General features: G+C 36.3%; 3 protein-coding genes across 3 annotated transcripts; 2 read left to right on the top strand and 1 right to left on the bottom strand.

Moving 5' to 3' along the window:
• Window positions 1-1,683: 1,683 nt before the first annotated feature.
• LOC149936180 (uncharacterized) lies at window positions 1,684-10,557 on the top strand. Its single transcript, XM_090153923.1, has 3 exons — window positions 1,684-1,877; window positions 1,949-2,019; window positions 9,439-10,557. Exon 3 carries the CDS (start codon window positions 9,543-9,545, stop codon window positions 9,957-9,959), a length of 417 nt encoding a protein of 138 aa, XP_090010049.1. The 5' UTR covers window positions 1,684-1,877; window positions 1,949-2,019; window positions 9,439-9,542; the 3' UTR covers window positions 9,960-10,557.
• Window positions 10,558-16,926: 6,369 nt separating this feature from the next.
• On the top strand, window positions 16,927-17,971 carry LOC149936179 (peptidyl-prolyl cis-trans isomerase FKBP2-like). Its single transcript, XM_090153202.1, has 5 exons — window positions 16,927-17,044; window positions 17,252-17,519; window positions 17,578-17,656; window positions 17,715-17,797; window positions 17,862-17,971. Exons 2-5 carry the CDS (start codon window positions 17,270-17,272, stop codon window positions 17,921-17,923), a joined length of 474 nt encoding a protein of 157 aa, XP_090009328.1. The 5' UTR covers window positions 16,927-17,044; window positions 17,252-17,269; the 3' UTR covers window positions 17,924-17,971.
• A 133-nt stretch (window positions 17,972-18,104) lies between these two features.
• Window positions 18,105-21,387, bottom strand: LOC149936178 (uncharacterized). Its single transcript, XM_090153201.1, has 5 exons — window positions 21,078-21,387; window positions 20,750-21,014; window positions 20,445-20,681; window positions 18,316-18,561; window positions 18,105-18,243 (listed from the first exon to the last, which is right to left on the bottom strand). The coding sequence occupies exons 1-5, from the start codon at window positions 21,356-21,358 to the stop codon at window positions 18,193-18,195; spliced, it is 1,080 nt and encodes a 359-aa protein (XP_090009327.1). The 5' UTR covers window positions 21,359-21,387; the 3' UTR covers window positions 18,105-18,192.
• Between the last annotated feature and the right edge of the window lie 2,083 nt (window positions 21,388-23,470).

Raw genomic sequence — 23,470 nt, 5'->3', positions numbered from 1 at the left:
ATAGAGACAATAACGTGAAATCTACCTATATCCCTGGCGAGGAGTAAGGGGGGGGGGGGAGGGGCTTCAGGAAATGACGTAAAAAAGGTATCCGCAATAACAAGTGAGCCCTGCGTGACTGGAGCTTATAATGGGCTGCTACGGAACTTTATGGCGGTGTTATTTCCTAGTATATAAAAAGCTTGATTAGGGCGGGGAGGGGGACTGGGGTGGGGAGGGGCGCGAGGAAGGGGGTGAAGGTGCCACTGATGTTATTAGTCATTCCTGAGGCGCTGGCGTGCGCCAACGGAGCTCTGCCCGCGAAGAAATCGATCGGCGCGCCCTCTAGCCTCGCCGTTTAACCTCTATGCTCTAACCTTTTCCCATTACGTTGGCTACGAGCTTAAAGGAGTTCCAGTTCCAAAGATAACTCTCTCGGAACTACTCTATTTAGGATTCAAACCTCTAAATTTTAGAGGTATTGGATCAATTAAGACGATTTTTACGCGAATATTTATTGATTGAGCATCAACTGACTTCTATGTTCGAAGGGCGAGAGTAGTCTTGTCCCCTTAAATAGAACCACCAACTAACTAAGTCAAGTATAGCTTGATAATTCGGTTGAAAAAGGGAGTGCACACCGAGGGTCGGACATTTGCCTGTTTTGTGTACGGGATTTTGGATTTTTTAAAAATCCAGGATTTTTAATTGTGGATTTGTCATACAAAATTCTTGGATTTTGGATTTGTGGATTTTTTCCTAATTTTGTACGCGATTTGGCCAAATGTCCGACCCCTCGGTGCACACGGAAACTTGTTGGCTCGCGTGGCATGAAGGGCTTGCCAGCACCCTCCTACGCATTGTAACCCGGCCACCTGAATTAATGGCTTTAAAATCGCATGAATGACTTAGGCCTAAGGTGGTGTCTTGGGTATTAGCCTAGCTGATTATTATTATTATTAAACCCATACGATATAAAAAAGAGAGCAGTTATTTTACCTTTCTTTCTTACAAAACTATATTCGAGACTGAAACAATTCTAGATGGCGTAACGTCGCTAGCTTCTCCGAGATAGCGCTTACGATCGAGCGTCTGCTACGGACAAATTAAAAAGTCATAAGAACGGTTTTTTCTTAAATAAACTTATCAAAATATAAGCAAACGATGCAAAAAATGCGAGTATCATTATTTATAAAGTCAAATTTTAAGAATAACGATGAGGAAAAACTAATAACGCTACCTATCTAGGTTTCAATGGCGAACCAAAGGGGGCCTAGCGATAGTTTTCGGTCGCGAATACTAAGAAGAACTTGTAAGGGGCTCTTTTTTAAACTGCCAATTAAACTTTAACAATAAAAAAAACTGTAGAGTTCAAAAATAAACAAAAGATGAAAATGAAATATTGGGATCTACCGGAATATGACAAAACGCAGATTTTGTTTTACCTAGTGCTTCTACAAATGAAGAAGAAAATATTTTCGAGAGAAGAAAGCTTCCAGGGCAAAACAACGCATTCTCTTTCGGTCGTTATTCAGGAGGTGGCGCTGTGGCCGTTTTCGTGGAGTCGCTATCTGCCGAAGTTTCCCTGCGCGCGGTGGAAAGAGCGCGGGGGGAGGGGGGGGGGCACAGTAGATACGGTGGGGGGGGGGGGGAGGCGAGAGACAGGGAAAGGCTTAGCGAAGATGCGAGTCCGCAGCGTGTCCGCCTCGACACGGGTTCTTCCCCGCAGCTCCAGAATCAGTAACGTTGGCTACCGGTGGTGGTGATACGGCGAGAGATACTATTCTCATCCCAAAATATCTTCGCTGGCCCAGCGGAAGGGGAAACGAGGGGGATCCCATCCACAGAGAGAAACCCAAGACGATATTTCCGAAGCCGTACTGGAGTGTTTGGCCAGGGTAGCGACGTAGATGTAGACATTCTGGTAACGGTCACCCAGCCATTATAGACACAATTTCTTTTTGAATAGAAGAATAGAGGACGCGTCAAGTGGTCCGGGATCTGTGAAAATTGTGACGCCGGAGGACCCGAATTATCAAGGTACGTGCCATTTAAAGGCCTACTTCGCTCAACAATATGTTCGGCTCTTTTGGTCGAGGGGTTAAGCATTTCCTAAAAATCTGTACACCAATTACGGGCCTTTGGTAATCAGTTACTTAATGACTTCACTACAGGCCGGCGCGCCGATTACGGGGAGTGTTTTCTGGATGATAACTACGATATCGCCAATAACCCAAATTAAAATTTGAATGAAAGTAGGGGAACGTAGAACGTATTATATCGTTGATGGAAGGGGCGCAAAGATTTATTTAAAAAAACGGATCAAATTAATTTAATATTAAACCGCTATGAATATTATCCAATATCTTTTTCAAATCATTATGTGTTGGTAATTTTGTTAATTGTAATATGAGCGTTTTGGATTACTTTGAATAGCTATATTTATGTAATTTAATTTCCCTATAAAGCTATGGTCACAAATTATTTGAAATTATTATTATTATTATTAAAAAAATTCGAGAAATACAGTTTTGGAAAAATACAAACAAAATAGCAATCTGACCTACTGTATATCAAAACGCCTGTAGAAGTGTTCAAGCCGCTTCGCTTTGTAGTACGACGGAAATGCATCCTTCAACGTAGCAGGCGCAAAAAATAAATCCTTAATCGATTATTCCTTCGATGTTTTTCTTATCGCGATTTCTCAAAGATAAACAAAACGGTCGGTAAATTAGGCCTATCATTATATTTAGAAAATAACGGGTTATCAACCGTGGTCTCTTTTACCGCTATGGAAATTATTTTCTAAATAAGGCAGTATCGACTTCTGTTTCCATTTACAAAAAGAGCATTAGCATTTAAAGCAGAACCCCTCCCTCCCCGGGGTAAACATAACATGCCTCTCGTTTGCGAAAAGCCATTATATCGGTTTCTCCTTATGCATTTTATAGAGCTACAAGTAAAAGAATACATTAACTTCTAAATCTTTATATACGCTAGGTAGCTCCGATCTGCTTATAAATATAGATATATATATATATAGATACAGATATAGATATAGATATATATAGATATAGATATAGATATATATAGATATAGATATATATAGATATAGATATAGATATATATAGATATATATATATATATAGACAAATAGATATATATATATATAAACAAATAGAGATATATATATATAGACAAATAGATATATATATATTTATATATAGACAAATAGATATATATATATAGACAAATAGATATATATATATAGACAAATAAATATATATATATAGACAAATAGATATATTTATATATAGATATATGTATAGATATATATATATAGATGTATAGATATATATATATATATATATATATATATATATATATATAGATATATATATAGATGTATAGATATATCTAATTATTTTAACGATTGGGTCATCATACGGTTAATTAAACCTTTTAGTATATTAGGATGATGGTTAATGAGGTAACGGTTTAAAGAAATAGTTATATATCATTCGTATCATCGATTTGAATGTTTGCTAACCATGTTTTCGTAACTTAAGTGTATTTTAAAAGGCTACTTACAACGAAATATAAATGATACTTGAATGGTAAAACCAGGTATACGCCTTAAAATGCAACTTAATCTAAATGTATTAAGGAAGGTATTACCATAAATTTAAAATTACCTTCTATAAGTGTGTCAAGTAGTCTATATCATTACTGATAGTTACGTGTGGAGTGATGTAGAATGGACGTCATACCAAAAAAAAATAAAGATAAGCGCCTCTAGCGAGAAAAATACGCAACTTTAAAGCCAATTATCAAGTGCCTTGGCCTGGCTTCTTGCACGACGATGCAAAGATCACGTATTAGGCTTCTGAAGATCTCCTAAAATATATGGTCTTTCTATAAATGGATGTCAGTAAAAATGAATCACGTGCGAGATAGCAAACATATACACTTACTGCGAAACTTAATTACAAACTTATAGTATTACGCCCTGCATTTCTAAGCTGCCATTATTTTAAATATTTTTGGTATACACGAAACTATATATATATTTCTGGTTACAACAATTATTATATTATTTTAAATCGGCTGCGTTCTGTGAGAATGGAATGAAAAACGCAACAGTTTTGACGAGACTGTTTTTGATTTAGCAAAGTGCAAGTGATCTCAATAATAAATTCCTTCCTCCTCCCAAAATAAAATAATATAAACCTACTTAATAAATAGATAATGTTACTTTCGGAAAAATCTTAATTTTCGTCAAATTTGAAAATCGATATTACAATTTTGTGTACATCAATTTTTTTTTAAATCTTAAAAGTCCAAGTTTTACGCGTGCTTGAAATGCGAACAAATCAGAAAGCTCGATTGAATTTTAATTTTAGAATATTTCGGAAATGGGAAATTTCAAATTTAGGGAGGGAGGGGGGGGGGGGGGGGTTACTTTTAAGATTATCTTCGATATAAAGATCTCGTTGGGGCCAAGTGGGTCGGAAATGAAAGAGATCTTGGCTTCATTATTCAATCCATAAAATTGAGTGACTGAGAATTAATTGTACTTCATAGTTTGAGTGTAAGCGGAGTAAACTGACGAACAGCAGCTTCAAGCTCCTTCTCGGTGGGCAGAAATAGGCCGGCTTCCTTCTCAGAATTGCTTTTCTCCGGTTGCTCAGTAATGAAGGACGTTTTGTCGGGAACTAATTAGCAGCCCGGAGAGATCCTCTTTCACTGATTACGACAGAAAATACTCATAATTAATCCTATTAGCGGGGAAGGATGGCTAAGGACACCCAGCCTTTCTCCTACGCGTTACAATACAGGATATTGTTCTCTTTTGTCCTGGGAATTATTTTACCATTTGTCAAAGGAGCGCTTGGAAAAGCACGCTTATGATTGTATATAAAAATCATCTTTTGATTCCTACAGCACTAACATCTGTAAGATAAGCTTGCTAATGGCTATAAATGTTAAAATTCCGTTCCATGGTTAGTTTACAAATTAAAATATTAATGTAAAAATATTGCTACTTCAGGGATGTAGGAGTCTATTTTCATTAATATTTTAATTTGCTAATGGCTACTTCGTCCAAGATTTCGAAAATTGATTTGGGAATTTTAGGTAAATTTAAATCCTTTGTCGCTTCTAAAAAGTAACGTTTATATTTGTGTAAAAGGGAAGAACACTAATTTTAGTCTAGCTATTCGAAATTCAAAAAAGTTACGTATAAGACATTAACATTGTCTAGCTTTCGATCTAGATATTCGAAATTTTCAATTAATAATTGACAGTCGATAAAATAGGGCCCATTATATTTAATAATTTGGACTTTCAAGAGAGTGTTCGAAGTAATATTTGAAGTACTATGCAATGGATCCGGAGCTAAGCCTCGCACTGACAATTGTGAGTCCAGGGCGTTTGAACGAAATGTTAAGCTCTCCTTTGAAGCATTTCCAGTGGGTAGAAACGTCGCCGCCCATTCTTGCATTTCCATAAAAAGGTGGAAAGACGGAGTAACGGTATGCTACTTTGGGCCAGATACTGAAATGGAAATTTGAATAGGAATGGTATAGTTGAAAAGTTGAACACAAAGAGAGAGAGAGAGAGAGAGACACAGCGGATTTTTAATGCTAAAACTCTAAAAAGACAAAAGTCCAAGCCGCCGCGCCATGAATTATTCATGACAACTTCGTTAAATTAGACTCTTTATATAAAATCGATAAATGCAACGTACGCGAGTGATTTCGGAAAGTTCCCAGAAACGTAAATAAATTCCACTCGGGACAGCCCGGGTCATAACAAAGGTCGGCTGCTTACCGTACAACCTGCGAATCAAATTCCCCAAATTTTCTCCATTTTAGACTTAAACTCAAATCTTTCAAACCTTAAAAGAATGTTAACGCCGTATTAAAAGATTTTTTCAATTTAAATAGTTAACATTATTAATTTTTTATTTATAATGCCAATTCAAAAGGTTCACTAGTTGAACCAACTCAGGTTGATTAACCTATTGGTCCAACTAATTGGTAAAACCAGACCTCTAATTCAACCAACTCAGGCTGATTATCCTATTGGTCGAACTAATTTGTAGAACCAGACCTCTAATTCAACCAACTCAGGTTGATTAAACTATTGGTCCAACTAATTGGTAATAAATAACTTAGTGGTCATGAGCGACCTAGAGGTTGGACTCAGTGGCGGATACATATGATATGCATGTTACTTGATGATTTGTTATTACGCCCATAGCTCACCTTGAATCTTTTCGGTATCCGTCACTGGTTGAACTAATATTTGAAACCCCTCGATTTAATTTACCCTATATGCTTATAGATAAAATTAAAAATACCGATTTTATTAGATTTTGTCAGAAAGGCTTAAAATAGGTTTAAAATAATGAGTGTGTCATATCCTAAAGGAAATTACATAACAGAACCATTTCTTTTTTATCGTGACAATTTTTCCGGTTTATAAATTCGCTATACGAAAGGCTCCCCTGCAAAACATCGACTTCTTTTGGAAAGCTCCATAAAAACGTTACAGACCCGAGACAAATAAAAGACACGAAATAAAAACAAACTCGTGAACTTAACAACATATAATATAAAGGGATTAATTATAGCGTTTCTTTTCCCAGAAATGTTTTTTTTATCTTTCTACAAATTGGAGAAAAGAATAGAAGACTTCATCGATCTATTTCGCCAAATTCAAAATAAATTCATATAGCTCGAGTTTTTTGGGAATTCTCCTTTAGCTAGAAAGGACGTACCTATACCCTGACTCGCCATGCTTTTTAAAAATTCAGGGGTAAGCCTATTGGTATTTATGTGGTTTAATATAATAACACGTTAATTTATTTAAAATATCATCGAAAATATTACCTTACATTAACATAAATAAAACTAATAAAATATATGTATATTAAAAAATATTTTACCCCTAAATGTTGTCGTCCGTAACACGCGTCGGCGTAAAGTGCACGGAACATTTCTACAGGCGTTTGACCTACTTTTGGTCTATTTCTTAAATAAAATTATAAAATAATTTATTTCCACTTTGGTACAAACTATATTAAAACGTAATCGAAAACGCCGTTAAAACTGTATATTTAAAGTCAAGAAAATACGCGAGTAACTCGACTTTATGATTTACATAAAATGTTCTTCAGTCAACTGAAAAACAAATAAAAAGATTTTTTCGAAACGGCCAACTATCCGTGAATATTCGGTTCTTTGGCGAGAACGCCATTACAGTTTACTCGCTTTCTTTGCCTTCTGCCGCGGTCTACATAGGCAACAAGGCTTAACGTAAAAATACGAATGAAATGGGAATGCTCCGGGGAAAGAGGGTAAACAAGCTATTAGGAAAAATAACAGCCCAAAAAGTCTGTTGAAAGGAGAAATAAAAAAGCTAGAAGGATTCAGGACGTAATAAGAAAATATATTCTAGACCGAGGCTTAACATCGAATATCTCAGACCAATAAGACCGTAAGTAAATAGAGAACAACGTTAGCTATATGGTTAACTTGGACAAAATAGAAACGGTTTGGGGTAACAATATAATAGACTACCCACCTAGTATACCAATAAAAGGTGCAATCATTTAAAAAATTTACCCTGAATTCCTGGTAGCTTTTACAATTCCGTAGCACGTGACCAGAAGATACGGCCAATCATATTATTTCCTTCTTTTAGTCCTAATAATGAAAACTATTGAATTTCAAACGATTCTGGTCGTCTTTAATTAAAATACCCGACCCCAACTGTATGGCTCCCCTGCGTGATGCGACCAAGCAGTCTTTGACGAGAAAGCTCTACAGTCGTGATTATAGCAGAAATTCCAGAAGCTTCAAATTGGAATTTATTGAAGAACGTATTACAAAAATATGCCTAAGATATAAAAGATGAAAATTAAAAATCACTTAAGTTTCGTACATTTAAATATCGTTATAGCATAATAAATATAAGTATGACACTTCATATTTTTTTAAGGATAATTTCTTTACCGAACCTTTTATCGACACTGAAACCTTCGGCCAGCTCAGACTTGAACTCGCGACCGAACTGAGGAGTATATTATCCTCCTCGGTAAAAGTATATTTCACCTTGGACATATTTAGAATCCAGGGGGATCTGTGCTGAAGTAAACCTTGATTGCGCAATAGCTCTGGAAATTGCAGTTCGGTGGTAATTTTTTCTGATTGTCATACTTATCGATATGACGTTTCTTACGGCTACAGTAATATATGACCGTCTAAATGGATGGCATAATAAAGGATTCCAACGTGGATTTTTAGGAAATGACGGAGCTATCTTTTCTTAATTAACGAAGTGGCGGATTCGCCGTTGAGCGAATCGTGTACGCAACAAAAACGTTAACAGCGTGTATGGGAGAAAAGCACTTGGTAAAAATTCTAATTTGCTTAAGTAGCGGCGATTTTTCGGGGAAAGCTCCTCCTCTTTTTGAGCTACGGTTAGAGCGAGTTTTTGTTGCCGAGGAAAACAATTTGTTAGATTACATCATTGGCCATTGTCTTTCGTTAACTGAGAAGGAAAGTCTCCCACATTCATTTTAATATAAGTTCGAAATAATAAACAAATCTCGGAAAAACATTTCGAATATTTACAGAATAGGCGCCCAGGGATCGAACACGCAATTTTTGCGTAATAGCAGGAATTCATAACGCTACTTGGAATGAGTATCTCCCCATATCCCCTGTGGTATTTTGTGGTGGAACATTGTGGGAGGGGCTAGAACGCTTATACCGCCTTAACTGACGTCAAATTCAGTGACAAACAAAGGCTTATAAGCTCCGCCTACTATGTTCCGCCACAACGGCGGGGAATCGAAGCCGTTATTCATTCCAAGTAGCGTTATGGATTCCTGGTAATAGATTTTGAATCTTTAAGCGATTTCGATTGATTTTGATATTTAAAAGTATGATTTTCATATTGATTTCCCGGTTTTTGAAGTTCATTTCGAGACTTAAATGGTTAAAGGGTCCCCCCCCCCCGAGTTCTTCAGATTCCCCCGAGTTAGTCAGACCCCCCCCCCCGAACTCTGCAGTTTCCCCGTTTCCATAAAAACCTAGTAGATGTGAACGGTTATAGTGAGTGTGGGCTTACGTGGCATGAAGGGCTTACCACCACCCTTTTACGCAATATAACCCCGTCACCTGATTTAAAGGCATTAAAAGTTGCGAGATGGCTGGGGCCTAAGGTGGTTTCTTGGGTATTAGCCTAGCTGATTATAGTACTCATTATCATCATTTTTGCCTAGATTTGAAGATTGTAAAGTTGATTTAAAGGCTTATAAAAAATATTCCACAACCCGATTCCTCGTTTTGAGTTTTATAAAAAACCCCAATGTTACATTCAAAAGTGTAATCCCCTAAATGTAGGTCAAACTTTCACCTCTAAATTTGAACAATATTTTCTTTACAGCCTTCAAAAACTTTTTTGGCGGTTACCGGAGAGATCCTCAATTTCGTAGCAGCCCCGCAAATGAGGCGCGGGTGAATTACACTAACAAAGGACATCGTATAGAAATGGGTTGCATCTGTTCCTTCTTCAAGGCGTTGACTTCCTACCACGGAAGCCACTTGACCCCCAAACAAGTGGAACGCCAAAGACAGCAAAGAGCGCGGAAGGGTCCGCACCCGGCCGCGGCCGTCGGTCACCCGACGTCCAATCCCTCGTGCATGACCCCGGACAAGGATCCCGCGGCTTCTTGCAGGTCGCCAGTGGCCTTCAAGGCGGCACCCACGGAAGAGGACCGCCTTCTGTCCGGAGGGGGCGGGGCCTACTCTTCAGTCAAACCGCCCAAACTGCACGTGGGCGGCGGCCCACCCGACCACGACCGACAAAGCAGCTTCGGAAGTGGCAGGTTCTCCTTGGGCGGTAGCAGCGGCGGCTCTATGGAGCGACAACCTTCCTTCGGAACCTCGCGATTCGGAAAATCTTAGTTATTTTGGATTTAGTGAAAAATCTTAATATTTGAATAAATGACAATTCCCCAACACGCGGCTGCTGCCAACGCTACAGCCGAGAAGACCATATCGGCGTGAAAATAACAATAAGATGCTGAAATATTGAAATATACGATAACAATCAAAAGACTGTACCAACCCCCACCCCGACCCTCCTTGGGCGAGAGTTTTTGCGAACTACCTTCTATTCTTGGAGAAAAAGAGGCGTTTCTCGAATTCGCTCTCGGAAACTTCATTTCAACCGCGGGCGCGTGCGTTTGGTCAATTTCTACCAAAGTCACGCGAAAAATTCGGTTTGAAAGCAGTCGCCTTCCACGCCTCCCCCGCTCCCGATATTATTCCCTCCACAAGAGAAAAAATAAATACAAATTCAGAGAAAAAGATATAAAACGAAGACTGAAGGACGCGATCTCACACCTGTTTTTATTAGAAATAGGCTCGGAGAAGATACTTTATCAGCTGTCGGGCCTAAGATTTTAAAAATATATTACGCGGGCTAGCATTTATTAATAATTTAAAAAGAAAATCGGAGCTTGGAATGTAACCGCTCTATGGGCTAAACTTTTCTTAGTTTTACAGGTGCTAAAATAATTAATATTATAAGTTAATATTGAAAACGTTTAAAAGGAACCGCAGCCTCCCTTAAAATCTTATACAAATTCGTAATATATATATATAGCATAAGATCATTAAATCGGCAAGATAAAAGGATTTTAAAGCCTCGAAATTGCATTTAAAAGACTGGTTTGACGTTTGTAAAGCTTTTATTGACCCAACTAAAAACCAGCCCTTGTACATTACGTAATAGAATGATTGACGATAGAAAATCTTACCGGAAAGCAAACATTTAGAGAGAAGCCATTAGAGGTTCGATTTTAAGGCTAGATGGTGTCAATGTAAACTTTTTACAACAAAACAACTAACACTATTTTAAGTAAAAACTACTAACAAAAGATCAACTCAATAAAAATTAGATATAAAAAAGAAATGTTTTAGATAATTTGAAATCTCTACGTTGCAGACTGTTGGCGCCATCTGGTAAGGCTTCGGGTATTTAAAAACTGACCTTTAATGGCGTTACTAAGGTGAAATGATCTTCTCTCTGGTCAAATATGTATCGCTCTCTTAACGATAACCATCAAATTTAAAATACCCCGTTAAATTACGAGTCAAACTTAGCAAAAAATGAAAAATGAAATTGAGATTTTCGTGTATAATCAAATTAATAATAACCCTCGCTTCCAGACAATCCGTAAATTCAAAGGGAGAAATACGCCGGACGCTCCAATGGTCCATTCCATTTTGATTTTCTATCCTTCCACTATTTAATAAACAAACAAAAATATTTATTAATAATTTATTTCGGAAGAATAAAATATATAAAATAAAACCCATATTTTTGTAATACTACAATTTTACCACTCCGCACAAAACCTTTTTCGAAATCACCCAGCTCAAAGCGTAAAGACTTTACCCCATATCCCGCCTTTGAACGAGCTTTCCCCTAACCCTGGGCTCCAAAATGTCACTCGCCCTCTAATTCCACCCCCTGAGAAATGTACTAAGCGAATTTGGCCAAAACATTAAATTATATCGGCACTTTCAAATGTTAATCACACTAACTGAATAAAATTCACACGATTTTCGAAAAAAAATAATACAAAAATTATATATTAAACTTGTCTATGCATAATATATTTAGAACCCAAGCTAATAAAAAAACGCTAAAGCAAATTGTACTGATAATCGTGAAAACTTGTGTATTTAGATTTAAAAACGTATGGGGAATTTATCTCAAATTCCGATTTGTACTTATTGTACTAAATAAAGTTAAGGATATTTTTGAATCGTTAATAAATTATGTAAAGAAAAAGCTAAATATATTAAAAATTTTAAACGCTTTACAATAGGTTGAGCGAACTACCGAGCAGCTACATAAACGTTAAGTTAAAATTTATGGGTAACTATAATATCCTCTTCGTTTACAACTAATTCTAGCTTTTAATTGGTGCTTGTTACATTACAACGTTCAGTAAAAAGTACATTGAATTTAGAAAAATATAAATGCAGCTTCAAAAAATTAAAAAGATGCCAATTTTTTAAAAACAAATATTAACTGTTATATCTGCAGATACCTAACAATCTTTTTAAAATAAATAATGCCAGGTCAATATATTTTACCGTAATGACCTACATATTTTGTGTGTGCCTTTTGGATATAAAATAATGTATATCATTTTTCAATGTAAAGATAATACTTTTAAAACATATATAAACGCTTGAGACGTGTGATGTAGGATTGGATATTAAAATAAAAGTATCATTTTATCCTATTATTCGTTATTCCTCCGTAATTTTGAATTAGTTATCAACCTGTAGTTTAGAATGCCAGATTGATCAGGAAGATGGCAAAGATTTAATGGAGAAATATTTAGGGGTGTACAAAATATTTAGTGAGACCAAATAGTTCGATCGAATACCAAATCGAATATTTGATTCGTCGAATCGAATAGCGCTTAGAAAAGTTCGTGAATATTCGTTTTTCCTGATCAAATAGTCGAATATTCGAAAAGGGAAGGGAAAAGTGTTTGGTATTTTCAAATAGTGTGCAAACTGGTCGAATACCCGCGTGCCTTTTTCTAATTTGTTTATTTTTAACATAAAACAGATCGTAGGCAACGTATTGAAAACTTTTTTTATTTATCTGACATTATATTAAGTTATTTAAACAGCTTTAGGAAAATCATAAAAATCTCAAGAATCTACTATATCTACCGTGTCACCCTTAAGGCCCGTTTTCATGAGAGCGATTTGCGAGAAAAAATTCAGCGATTTGCGAGAGATATGTTTAAAAGTCGCGCGAGAAAATGTCTTGGTGTTTTCATGATCGCGATATTTTGAAGCGAGTAGAGAGAAACCTCCGAGCGAGGGCGATTTTCGGAAAATCGCTCTCTTCTAACCAGAGTAGACTTTTTCGCGTCTCGCTTGGCGATTTTTACGGGACCTTCGGCACGTCACTAGTAACGTGGTTGGTTTCAGCCAATGAGACTGTACTTGCTTTCCAAAATATTGCGCAACACAACCGGCTTGACAGGCGAGCCTCCAGAGCGTTTGGCATCATATGGTCATTGTTTGTTTGGTGCTTGGGCCTTTAGCAAAATAGGAAGTGTAATAAAAAAACCCACAAAAGCCTTATTAAAAAAATATGTATTAAAAGAAAAGAGAGCGGAAGTGAAACAGATTGAAGTGGAAATAAACGTTGATCGAGCTAATTAAAAATCATCCTTCAATTTGAGATACACGGACTGAAGAATATAGAAACAGAGACTTGGAACAATGCGCATCCATGGGATAATGTATCATCGAAAATGAAAGAAACAGGTAATTAAATAAGCCTAAAAATATGTTGGTCGTTGGGGGTAATAAATAAGTTATAATTCAAATTATGAAAATTATTAGTGGACGAATTAAAGAAAATATGGAAGTTAAGAGGCCATTTCGAAAATGTCACAATAACAAAAAGGAGACAAGAGTTTGATAAAGAACCTTTCAACTCTAGTTAAGTGGCATTTTTTCCAAATGCTTCTATTTTTAAAGGCTGTAGTGTCATGACGAGAGTGAGTATTAAATTTATTACGTAAAGATTTGATTTTAAAATTAATATGCTGTTAATGTTCATAACATCTTCCAATTATATTCGCGAAGATACCTGCGATGGGAATGGAAATATTGATGAATCAGTTTCTACAATAATGGAGCCAGAAGTAATAAATAATAATGATTTATATTGTTAATTTATTATTCATGTAATATCAAAGATTGTATTATTTACAGTTTTCCACCCAGTATCAAGGGATGCCATGTTAATCATTCCAGCTGTGAGTTCGTTCCTTATTTTTACCTATACATTATAGTCTAAGCTTGTGGTGAAGCTCTGACCTGGGTTTTTAACATAGTGTAGTCACATTTTAAGCCTCTTGGGCCTTGTTACCCCGACCCTACATTCAGTGTGGCTACATAATTGGTTTTGAGGATATATTTATTATATCTATTTTAATTTTACTTTAGGGGTTTATTTTTCTTGTATATTTTGATATGGGATGTTTTTGTTAAAACCTTAAAATTATTAAATTTTCTGTAGGGTTGTTCTTAATTAATTTTTCTGTTTAAGGTTATTCCTATTGGTAACCAAGAATTTATGATTACTGAACTTGATGTCAGCCAAAATAAAGAAGTTAATAGCTCTCCAAGTTCCAATTTAAAAAACAAACCTGTATAAAAATAAAAATCTAAAAAATAATAAAAACAAAGCTAAGATACAGGCTGTCTTTTTGGCTGAAATGTCAAAACTTGACAAGTAATAATATAATATTAATTTATATTTTTAGAGAAATAAATGCATGTAAAAACGAGCCACAAACCTTTGGTTTCTTAATGTATGTCACTGAGCTTATGGATAATGTCCCATCAGCCGAGAAAAGAAAATGTCAAAATGACATTGTCAACATAATTAATAATTGCATAGATGATGAACTAGGGTCGACAAACAGATCCCAGTGGCAAGATACTTATTTTAGCTTTTTAACGAACTGTTTCCTCGTCTTAAATGAACTTAATTAATATTTACCTTAAAGTCAGAGCCAACATTAAACCTGGTGGAATTGGATCACTAATAACTTTTTGTTTATTTTTGGACCAACAATTGATAACAAATGGTTGAATTGTTTATGGTGTATGTTTTGAACATGGAAGCATCATGTTTTAAAAAGCATTAAAATTTTAGCATGGCAAATTGTCTTTGTATTAAATTTGTTTAACTTACCAATGTTTCATAATCCCCTTCCCAAATAAGATTTTTCAACCAGCTTTTAGGTGCATAGTTTATTTTCTTAATAAAAGTTAGATAATAACTTATTCGAAGAAATAAAAGTTTTTCTTCAAGAGCAATTTGAGCAAACTTCTCCTCCAGTTAAAGGCCGCCATTTTAAAAAAGGCAAAAAACGCTTTTCGGATGTTCTCGCAACAAAATATCGCCGTAATGAAAACGGAACGCCATAGCGATTTCCTAACTTGTAGCGATTCGCAAGCACGAAAAAATCGCCCGCGATATCGCTGAATTTTTTCCGCGCTCTCGCTTCCGAAAATCGCGAGAAAAATCGCCGTCATGAAAACGGGCCTTAAAAGTCACACGTTAACTTTGCGCAATCATTGTAAGTCTGAAATACCACAAATCATCACAGTTTAAATAAATTTTAATTATTTCAGTGTGGTTTAAAATATGCTTACATGAGATTCCAAAATCTTGGTTTCAGTGTCTTTTAAACTATCAGTATTATTCAAGTCAAATTGAGTGGTTTCCGGTAGTTCACTTTTTCCGTAAGTTTTCTGAAATAACCTCTGATAAATAGAGAAACTAAATAACAATTACTAAAATCAATAAATTGGCATACTCTAGAAGATGTAAACAAGGGCGTATCCAGGATTTTATTTCAGGGGGGGGGGGGTTGAGGGAAAATTTCCAGGGGGGGGGGGGTGCTGACGGAAGTTTCACTGATTTTTATTAGGCACCCCCCCCAGTCAATCAGCATTTCGGAGGGGGTTTGAACCCCCAAACCCCCCCCCCCTTAAATACGCCCTTGGATGTAAATATGCTTTGTTCTGGAATAGGTATTTTGGGAGCTCTTTCAAATTCTTGTTTTAATAAAGAAATTATTCATATTTCAGTTAGTTTTTTATTTCAGAATGTATAGGGTAATTTTTACTTGTGTAGGTACAGCATTTGCTTTCAAATGGTGCCTTCCATTTTGAAAGTAAATTTCTTCCGGCAGAAAATGTTTACTACACACAAAGTCATATGAAGTAGTTGAAGATGGAGTCCAATTTTCGCGATTTACCGCTAAAACCCATTTTCCTAGTAATTCAGCATTTCTCAGAGGAAATCTTAGTGTAAAAAAATATCTTATTCCAAGATTATTATAAAATATTTAATATAATATTACATACTTATGAAATGAGAATTTTATTTCTTTCCCAGATCTATCTTTACAATGTGAAAAAGCGCAGTTTTTAACCATTTTTGCGGATATTGACGCAAAAATTTAAACACGAAAAGATCGCCGCTGCGCACGACGTGATGCGCAGTGGATCGCCTTTTTTTTTCTTCGAAATTCGCGTCGTAGCCATGGCGACAATGTTTAATGCGTTTGTCAGATGGCGCGTACATCGCGATTCCACCCTAATGTCAGCCTTCTAGCTCGCCTGTTTCCCTTGGGATTGGCGGAAAGGGCAGTGCTTCTAGTCTAATTTCTATTTCTATGGTCCATACTCTGTGTATTAAAACTTTTTAGCGAAAAGCAGAAGCTGTTTATTCTAGCCAATGAGGTAAAATAAATAGATATCCAAACAAATCTGGGATTCGTGGCCCGCGAGACACGTTTTATTTGAGTAGGCGAATTAGGTTTAAGTTTCAACTTTATCCAATCGTGTTCGACCAAATTATTTGACGTTTTAAATCTTAAATATTCAATTTGGTATTTGACGTGCCTCGAAAAAAATATTTGATATTCGATTCAATCCTCAAAAATGGTATTTGCACACCTCTAAGAAATATAAATATTTTACCATTACAACATAGGTCCGTCCGTATTTTCCTTGGAATGAAAACTGGAAACTACGTAACGCGGAAGTAATGGCTTTAATCAACGCTACGTCACAAAAATCTAAAAGTTGTTGTACGATTTATAGCTCGCTGACTTAACGAACAAAATATCGTCTGCTACCCCTCCTTTAACTTTGTCGAATGACGTCACGACACCGATGAGCAACGGAAAAACCTGCTCCTCCGACCGCTGACTTCGTTGAGCAACATGACGTAGAAACCGGAAGTTAAAAAAAGCGTACAGTAAGCTCAACGCTCAGCGCTGAGTCCCGCTGAACGTAGCCAGTATCCATGTGACTTATCAACCAATGGTTAAGAAAATAATCATCTTTTCCGACGTAAAGTGATGCAAGGCCGATTTCTTACGAAAAATAACGTACCTTTGTAAAAATTAGATAAAAAGGTAAATATATATTGTAAAATTATAAAAAATTATTATCGTTTCCTTGATATGCATGTGTCAAAAATTAAATATTTTACATAAAGCATTGAAAACATGGGCAACGTTTTAAATGAGCAAAGGCTTAGGGTTTTCATTGTATGCCAATAATGTGCTTGTCTTACTCGCGATTTCTACCGGGTTAAAATTAATAGCTTTTTATTTATTCAGGATAGCCAATATACAAGAATGAATAGCAAGATAATCCTACTTACTAAATTCATCTTAGTGGTTTTACTGTTTATGTGCCTATTTCAATACGCAAGCATCGCTCAAGCTGAGGATGACAAATCTTCAAAGGCCTCTTCAGGTAGTTCCAAAAAACTGCAAATTGGAATTAAAAAAAGACCTGAGAAATGTGATAGAAAATCTCGAAAAGGGGACATATTGCACATGCATTATAGAGGAACATTAGAAGACGGAACAGAATTTGACAGCAGTATGATCTTGTCAAATGAAATCTGTAATATATCCAACTAAATATTCCCGTTTCTTAGGCTACAATCGCGGAGATCCTTTAACTTTCACATTAGGATCTGGTCAAGTTATAAAAGGATGGGATCAAGGTTTATTGGGGTAAGAAAAACGCAATTATTTTACTCTTTTAAAATTTAATCAAACTTTTGAAATAAAGAATGTGTGAAAGTGAGAAGCGTAAACTGGTGATTCCACCCGAATTAGGATATGGCAGCGCTGGGGCACCACCTACAATTCCAGGTAAGTAACAAAATTTATTTTAATCTTTTTTAATTAAATTTACTAATAAAGTGTCTTTTTGCAGGAGATGCAACATTAACATTTGAAGTGGAGTTAGTTAAAATTGAAAGAAAAAGCGAATTATGATCTGAATAGTCTTTATACTTAATTCATTAATAAACTTTATAAAATAAGTATCACGCCATTGCATTCCATATTCAAAATTTAGGCAATGTAAACTGTAAAATCATTTTCTAAAAAATGGCAGTAATCTAGTTTTTAATACGTTTAATAATACTATTACACGTAAATATTAAAAACTGACATTTTAAACTAAGAACCGAAAAAATAGTTCTAAAAATTTATAAATAATAAAAACCCCTCTTTCAAAAGATTGATTTACATTTTAATTTAGTTTAAATTTCATCACTTGTGCGTGCACTTGTTTGAGCCTGGTTTCCATAAACCTGAAATAATATTGGGGATGGTACAATGTAACCATAAAGAGTCTAAAAATGTTAAATATATAATTGATTTACCTTGTAAATTTTTGCTAAAAAATCAATATCAATAATTTGATAATGATTTTCACCCGTTTGTTTGAATTTCATAACGCCCTTTGTATATACAAATTCCAGGTCGAAAAATGATTTTAAAATAAACATAGATGCGAATGTGCTGCACAAAGTAACAGCTGAGTTGTACTTTAGAAACAGGTCCATAACCATCCAGAAATCGCGATACACTGTTACGCAGCAAAATGATGTAAAAATTGCACAACAATTCTGGAAAAGAAAATCTGAGAATTAAATCTCTCCCCAACTAGTTAAAATGTTGTTTACTCTACGACTCCCATGAGCCAAAAAATAATGATAAATCCAGGACATGACTCTATGAGAAAAACCTGTCCATTGTCCAACAGCGTTAACACCCGACCACTATTGCCCCCTTTTGGGGAAAACGCGCGATCGCGGACCTAAGTCATTTTGGGGGCAAATTTTTTAGGGGAAGTTTTCAAAAATAATACACGTGGTCGTCGTAGTTATCGTATATAGTGTGGTTATTAATGTAAGTACTTATTTTTATACGCACTAAGTTCATAATTATTATAATATATATAATTATATAATATTAAACATATACTTTCCTAGAATCGTTAAAATTAATCTAAAAATGAGGGGCCAATATGGCAGGATTTTTGAATAACAAGGTTTAAACTTAAGGTTTAAAGGTTTTTATTTGCCGTAAGAGAACTTTTTTTTTTATTATTATTGTGACGGGTGGGACAATACAGTCCGCTCGTCCATTTTATTAATCAGGTGCGAGATATGTGTTACGGCCACGCTAACGGGGGGGATACTTGGGGATAGGGTTTGGGACACCCGTGGCGGAAGTATGACAACCACCCGTTGGGGGATTAGTGGTCGTCCTCACACGGCCTTCCACAAACTCTGCCTCCCGGACGCCTGGGATTACAGGAGTGAGCCACTACTCCCGGCCCGTAAGAGAACTTACACTCTTTTGAAACAGAGCGGCTCCGAAAAATGGAGCTCAGCAGTCGACACAAGATGGCGTTCGGGAAACCGGAAATTTCTGCTTGATTTTGCTCCTAATTTTTTTTGCTCCTCCCCCCCCCCCCTACTAAAATGGCCGCCTGTTACTTTTGGTGGACGAACGATTTAGTTGTGAAGGTACCAGAGTCATGTCCTGGATTTATCATTATTTGGCCCATGTTTACTCCATTCCATTGCATTGTACATTTTTTACACTGTTTAGCGGTTTCAGGAACCGTAGTGGTTTATTGCGCAGTCGATCCCTAAAATTGTTTGGGGGCTATATTCTCTTTAGGGGTAAGCTTATATGATTTTTTTCAAGGAATTGAAACTTAAACAGCCAAATTTTATTTCGTGAAGCGTCAATAAATTAGTTAAATCATAAGTAACATAATAACAATAAGTATATCACTTAGTTTTCAGCACAGAGCCCCCTAGTGTCCAAATATGCACCAGGAAAAATAAACTACTACCAAAGACGATAAGAAAAGATGTTCAGTCAGGAAATTAGCATTAAAACAATGGGAAGGGTTATACTTATTCTTATAATGTTACTTATGGTTAAACTGGACGCAAAAAACGCCCGTCAATGATATTTGGATTTTCAATATGTGTAAAATTTACCACAGTAGCGTCAGTGATATTTGGATTTTCAATACGTATAAAATGTTTTTATTGAGAGCTATAGCACTAAACTCAACAGCGTTTTGCGTCTCATGTAGCGTCACTAGATGATGAATTTCATCTAAATAGCTCTCAGTCAAATATTATCCAACGAGACATACTTATGTAATACCATAAGTCTATAATATTATTTCATAAGTTTGTCACTTAGGGGAATATTTTACTAAGAGCTAGGAACGGAGTGACGTCATCACAAGATGAAAATCTCCCCCCAGCGAGGTGCTGTCAAAGGCTAGGTATGACGCGTTAGCAAGCGGACGCAAAACTGGGACAAAGCCCTAAATGCAGTTTGTCTTTTGCATGTGAAGAATAGGAAGTGTCACACTTATGTAATAATATTATACACTTATGGTAATACTATTATACGTATATGATATTACTATAAAATAATTGGCTGCCAATATTAAAATCTACTATACCGTATTTTTTACCTGAAATAGAGTTTTCAGAAAATAATCAAAGCGGTAATCTAAGTCATTAACAAAATCTTGCGTTGCGTACAGAAACACCGTCAAGAGAATTCCGAACAACATTGAAAGTGGGAATCCATTGGGGAACCAATCGTCCAAAATTGTCCAACTTCCTCTCCAGAACACGATGGCCAAAGATTGGACGATGAAAACCGACAATAAACAGTCTAATATGAATACGATGGGTGAATCGGAAAACTGATAGAAACAATATTTTAATTAAAATATCTCATATGTTGGAGGGTCATCTCCAAAGCGTAACCCACTTTCGTTTCTAATAAAGTCGGACATTGGAAGGTATGCTCGGAGTGGTCATCCAGCACCATAAACAGAGGAATTGAAAAGTACGCGGTTGGAAAAGTACCGGACATAATTAAAATGGCACAACTGAGGAGCATAGATTTGATCGCCGAGCCCAAGGTTTCGTGGAGCAAGGTTCCATATACCATCCAGATGAACCTAAAGTGACTGGTGTACGTGATAGCCCAAATGACTTGGTACAAAGGAAAGATCATATGCAAAATTCCTTTTCTATCGAATAAACATTTCCAGGTTAAAATCTGTAGTTTTAGAGCTATAAAAAGGGCGTTTTACTTGGCTGGATCCGATGCTACGGGAGCGAGAGCGTCCTGTACAAAAGTCAAGAGAAAGGAGATCAGAGGGCCGGCGCCAAAGGAAGCCAACATGGAATAAATATTATGTCCGGGGAAGAAATAGAGGTCTTCTAGCACCCAAATACCGCGAAAAGTCATAACAACACACGGCGTTACGATAGTTAAACAAATAATATGGTCCAAGATACGATATAAACATAAATGTCTCGCGTATCTGTTCGTAGCTTGGTCAGAGGTATATAAATTCGCATTTAATTCCATTCTCAGCTTTTAAATCTCCATTTTCGAACAAGATTTCAAATCACGCGGTTTCAGGCGATTTGATTATCACGCGCAACGTCATTACGCACGTATGCTATCTTATTAGGTGGTTTTTTTCCGCCTGTTCTGGGTTTTTTGAGCAGGTTAAAAAGTGTAGCCATATGACGTCATTTTACTTCAATTCTGTCTTGACGAAAAAAACGAGTTGGAGTAAGAAGGGAGTAGTTAAAGGTTAAAGGTTATTTACAAAAAGCTTGCCTCATGTGAAGAGGTCTAAACAAGTCATGTTTTCGTTTAAGCAGACGACAAAACTAGATTACTCCATCTACACCATCTTTCGACGAGGAGTAAAAAGTGTAACCTTAGAGCTCTGTAACAAGCGAACAAAATTCGGGACAGGGTAAATCTTACCCCGAGAACAGGCGAATAAAACGTTTTAGGGTAAAAAGTTTACACTTTTTGTCCCCGGACAAGCGAAAAAAAAACACCTATTTATTTATTTATTTATTTATTTAGACAAAAAATAATTGCTCAATCGTAGCCGTCTGTAATACAGGCCAGATTATGAACATATTTTTTTTTAAAATCTGGCTCTTAGCTTCCGCATTTGATAACCGCTAGATGTCGGTAATATGGAGAAAAAAACCACCCGTGTGACGTCATCTTGCTAGTCAACTGCTGCATTTAACGGTGGCGCGTGTGATTTTTCAAATGTTTTAATACATCAAGCTAAGGCTTATTTGTTTACTTTCTATGATAACGTTACACAGTCATGTCTAGGAGGATGAAAGTGAACCTGGAGTGGTAATTTGCGCGCACTATGTACTGCACATGCCTCTCGGCTTTGGCCCGGTTCATCGTAATGTGCTGCCATCTCTGAACGGCAAAATCTGAACTGTGACCTTAAAATAAGCTAAGCAGGTCCTAGAAGATGAAAGTCGTGTATTTCTATAGTTATAGATAATTAGAAAGATTTTGAAAGATAAAATGAATATAATATCAGCAATTTTGAATGAGCACAGTTATAGTTGTGCATCTAATAAAAAAGACGCAGGTAAGAATAATTTGATTTATTTTGTATGTTTAATATTTTGGCCATGTCACCAAGGCCTAGTAACCTATAACTTCAACTTGCATTACAAAACATTTAGGAAATAAGAAAAATCCAAATACTAAAAAAGGGAAAGTTGGAAATAGGAAAGCTGATAGTCAATTAATTACCATTACTTATCCATTATTAACGATATACGTTAAATGTTGAAAGATTGGTTAAGTCCACCTCATCAAGCTAAGCCTATTTCGCGATATAAAAAAAGCTATTTTTTAATTTTTACTAATTAGAGCTGCGGCTAGAAGTCGTTACAATCGTATGAACCAAGGCGGACACGGAGCGCCTCCAGCGGATTTCGGTTCCACACATACGAACAACGGCCCCGTGCTATAGGTATGGTAAATACCACTCCAGGTTCACTTTCATCCTCCTAGGTCATGTAATGCAATTTTTTTTGCTCAAGTGTTGGGACGGGCTAGGGCTAACAGCCCGAAAATAAAGTATGAAATACAGAAACAGGGATAAAATTGGAAAAGTTATAAAGTCTAGATCTGATAAAGTCTAGTTCAGGTGATCATGACTGTTCATATAAATAAGGAGATTCCTCTGGGAAAGGTTGACTGAGCCAGCACTAACAACATCTTCCGGGAGGGAGTTCCAGGGGATAATGGTTCTACGGAAGAATGAGCATTTTAAGTAGTCCCTTTTAGAGGTAGATGGAGTTTCCTGCTATTCCCACGAGTGACAAGTGTAGAGGCCGTGTAGGAGAAGTAAGTCTGACCAGAATTGCGTAACAGTTTGTACAACAGTACCAAATCCAAGTATAGGCGGCGAGACGTTAAAGGCATCCAATTTAGGGTAGCAAGTCTGTCAGAACGAGATAAAGTCTGGAGAACGAAGGGAATTTTAGAGGCACGAGCTTGAACATTTTCGAGTTGATTGATCTGGTGTGTTTGATAAGGGTTCCAAAGACAGGATGCAGACTCCAAAAGCGGACGAACAAAGGTGTTATAAAGCATGGTTAGATTTTTCAGTGAGAGGCCAGTCAGTTTATATTTTAT

This window comes from Leiobunum rupestre, chromosome 7, assembly GCF_980474605.1.
Source record: "Leiobunum rupestre chromosome 7, qqLeiRupe1.1.hap1, whole genome shotgun sequence".
NCBI lineage: Eukaryota > Metazoa > Arthropoda > Arachnida > Opiliones > Sclerosomatidae > Leiobunum > Leiobunum rupestre.
Note: the sequence above shows the minus strand (reverse complement) of the source record. Positions and strands in the feature narration are given on the sequence as shown.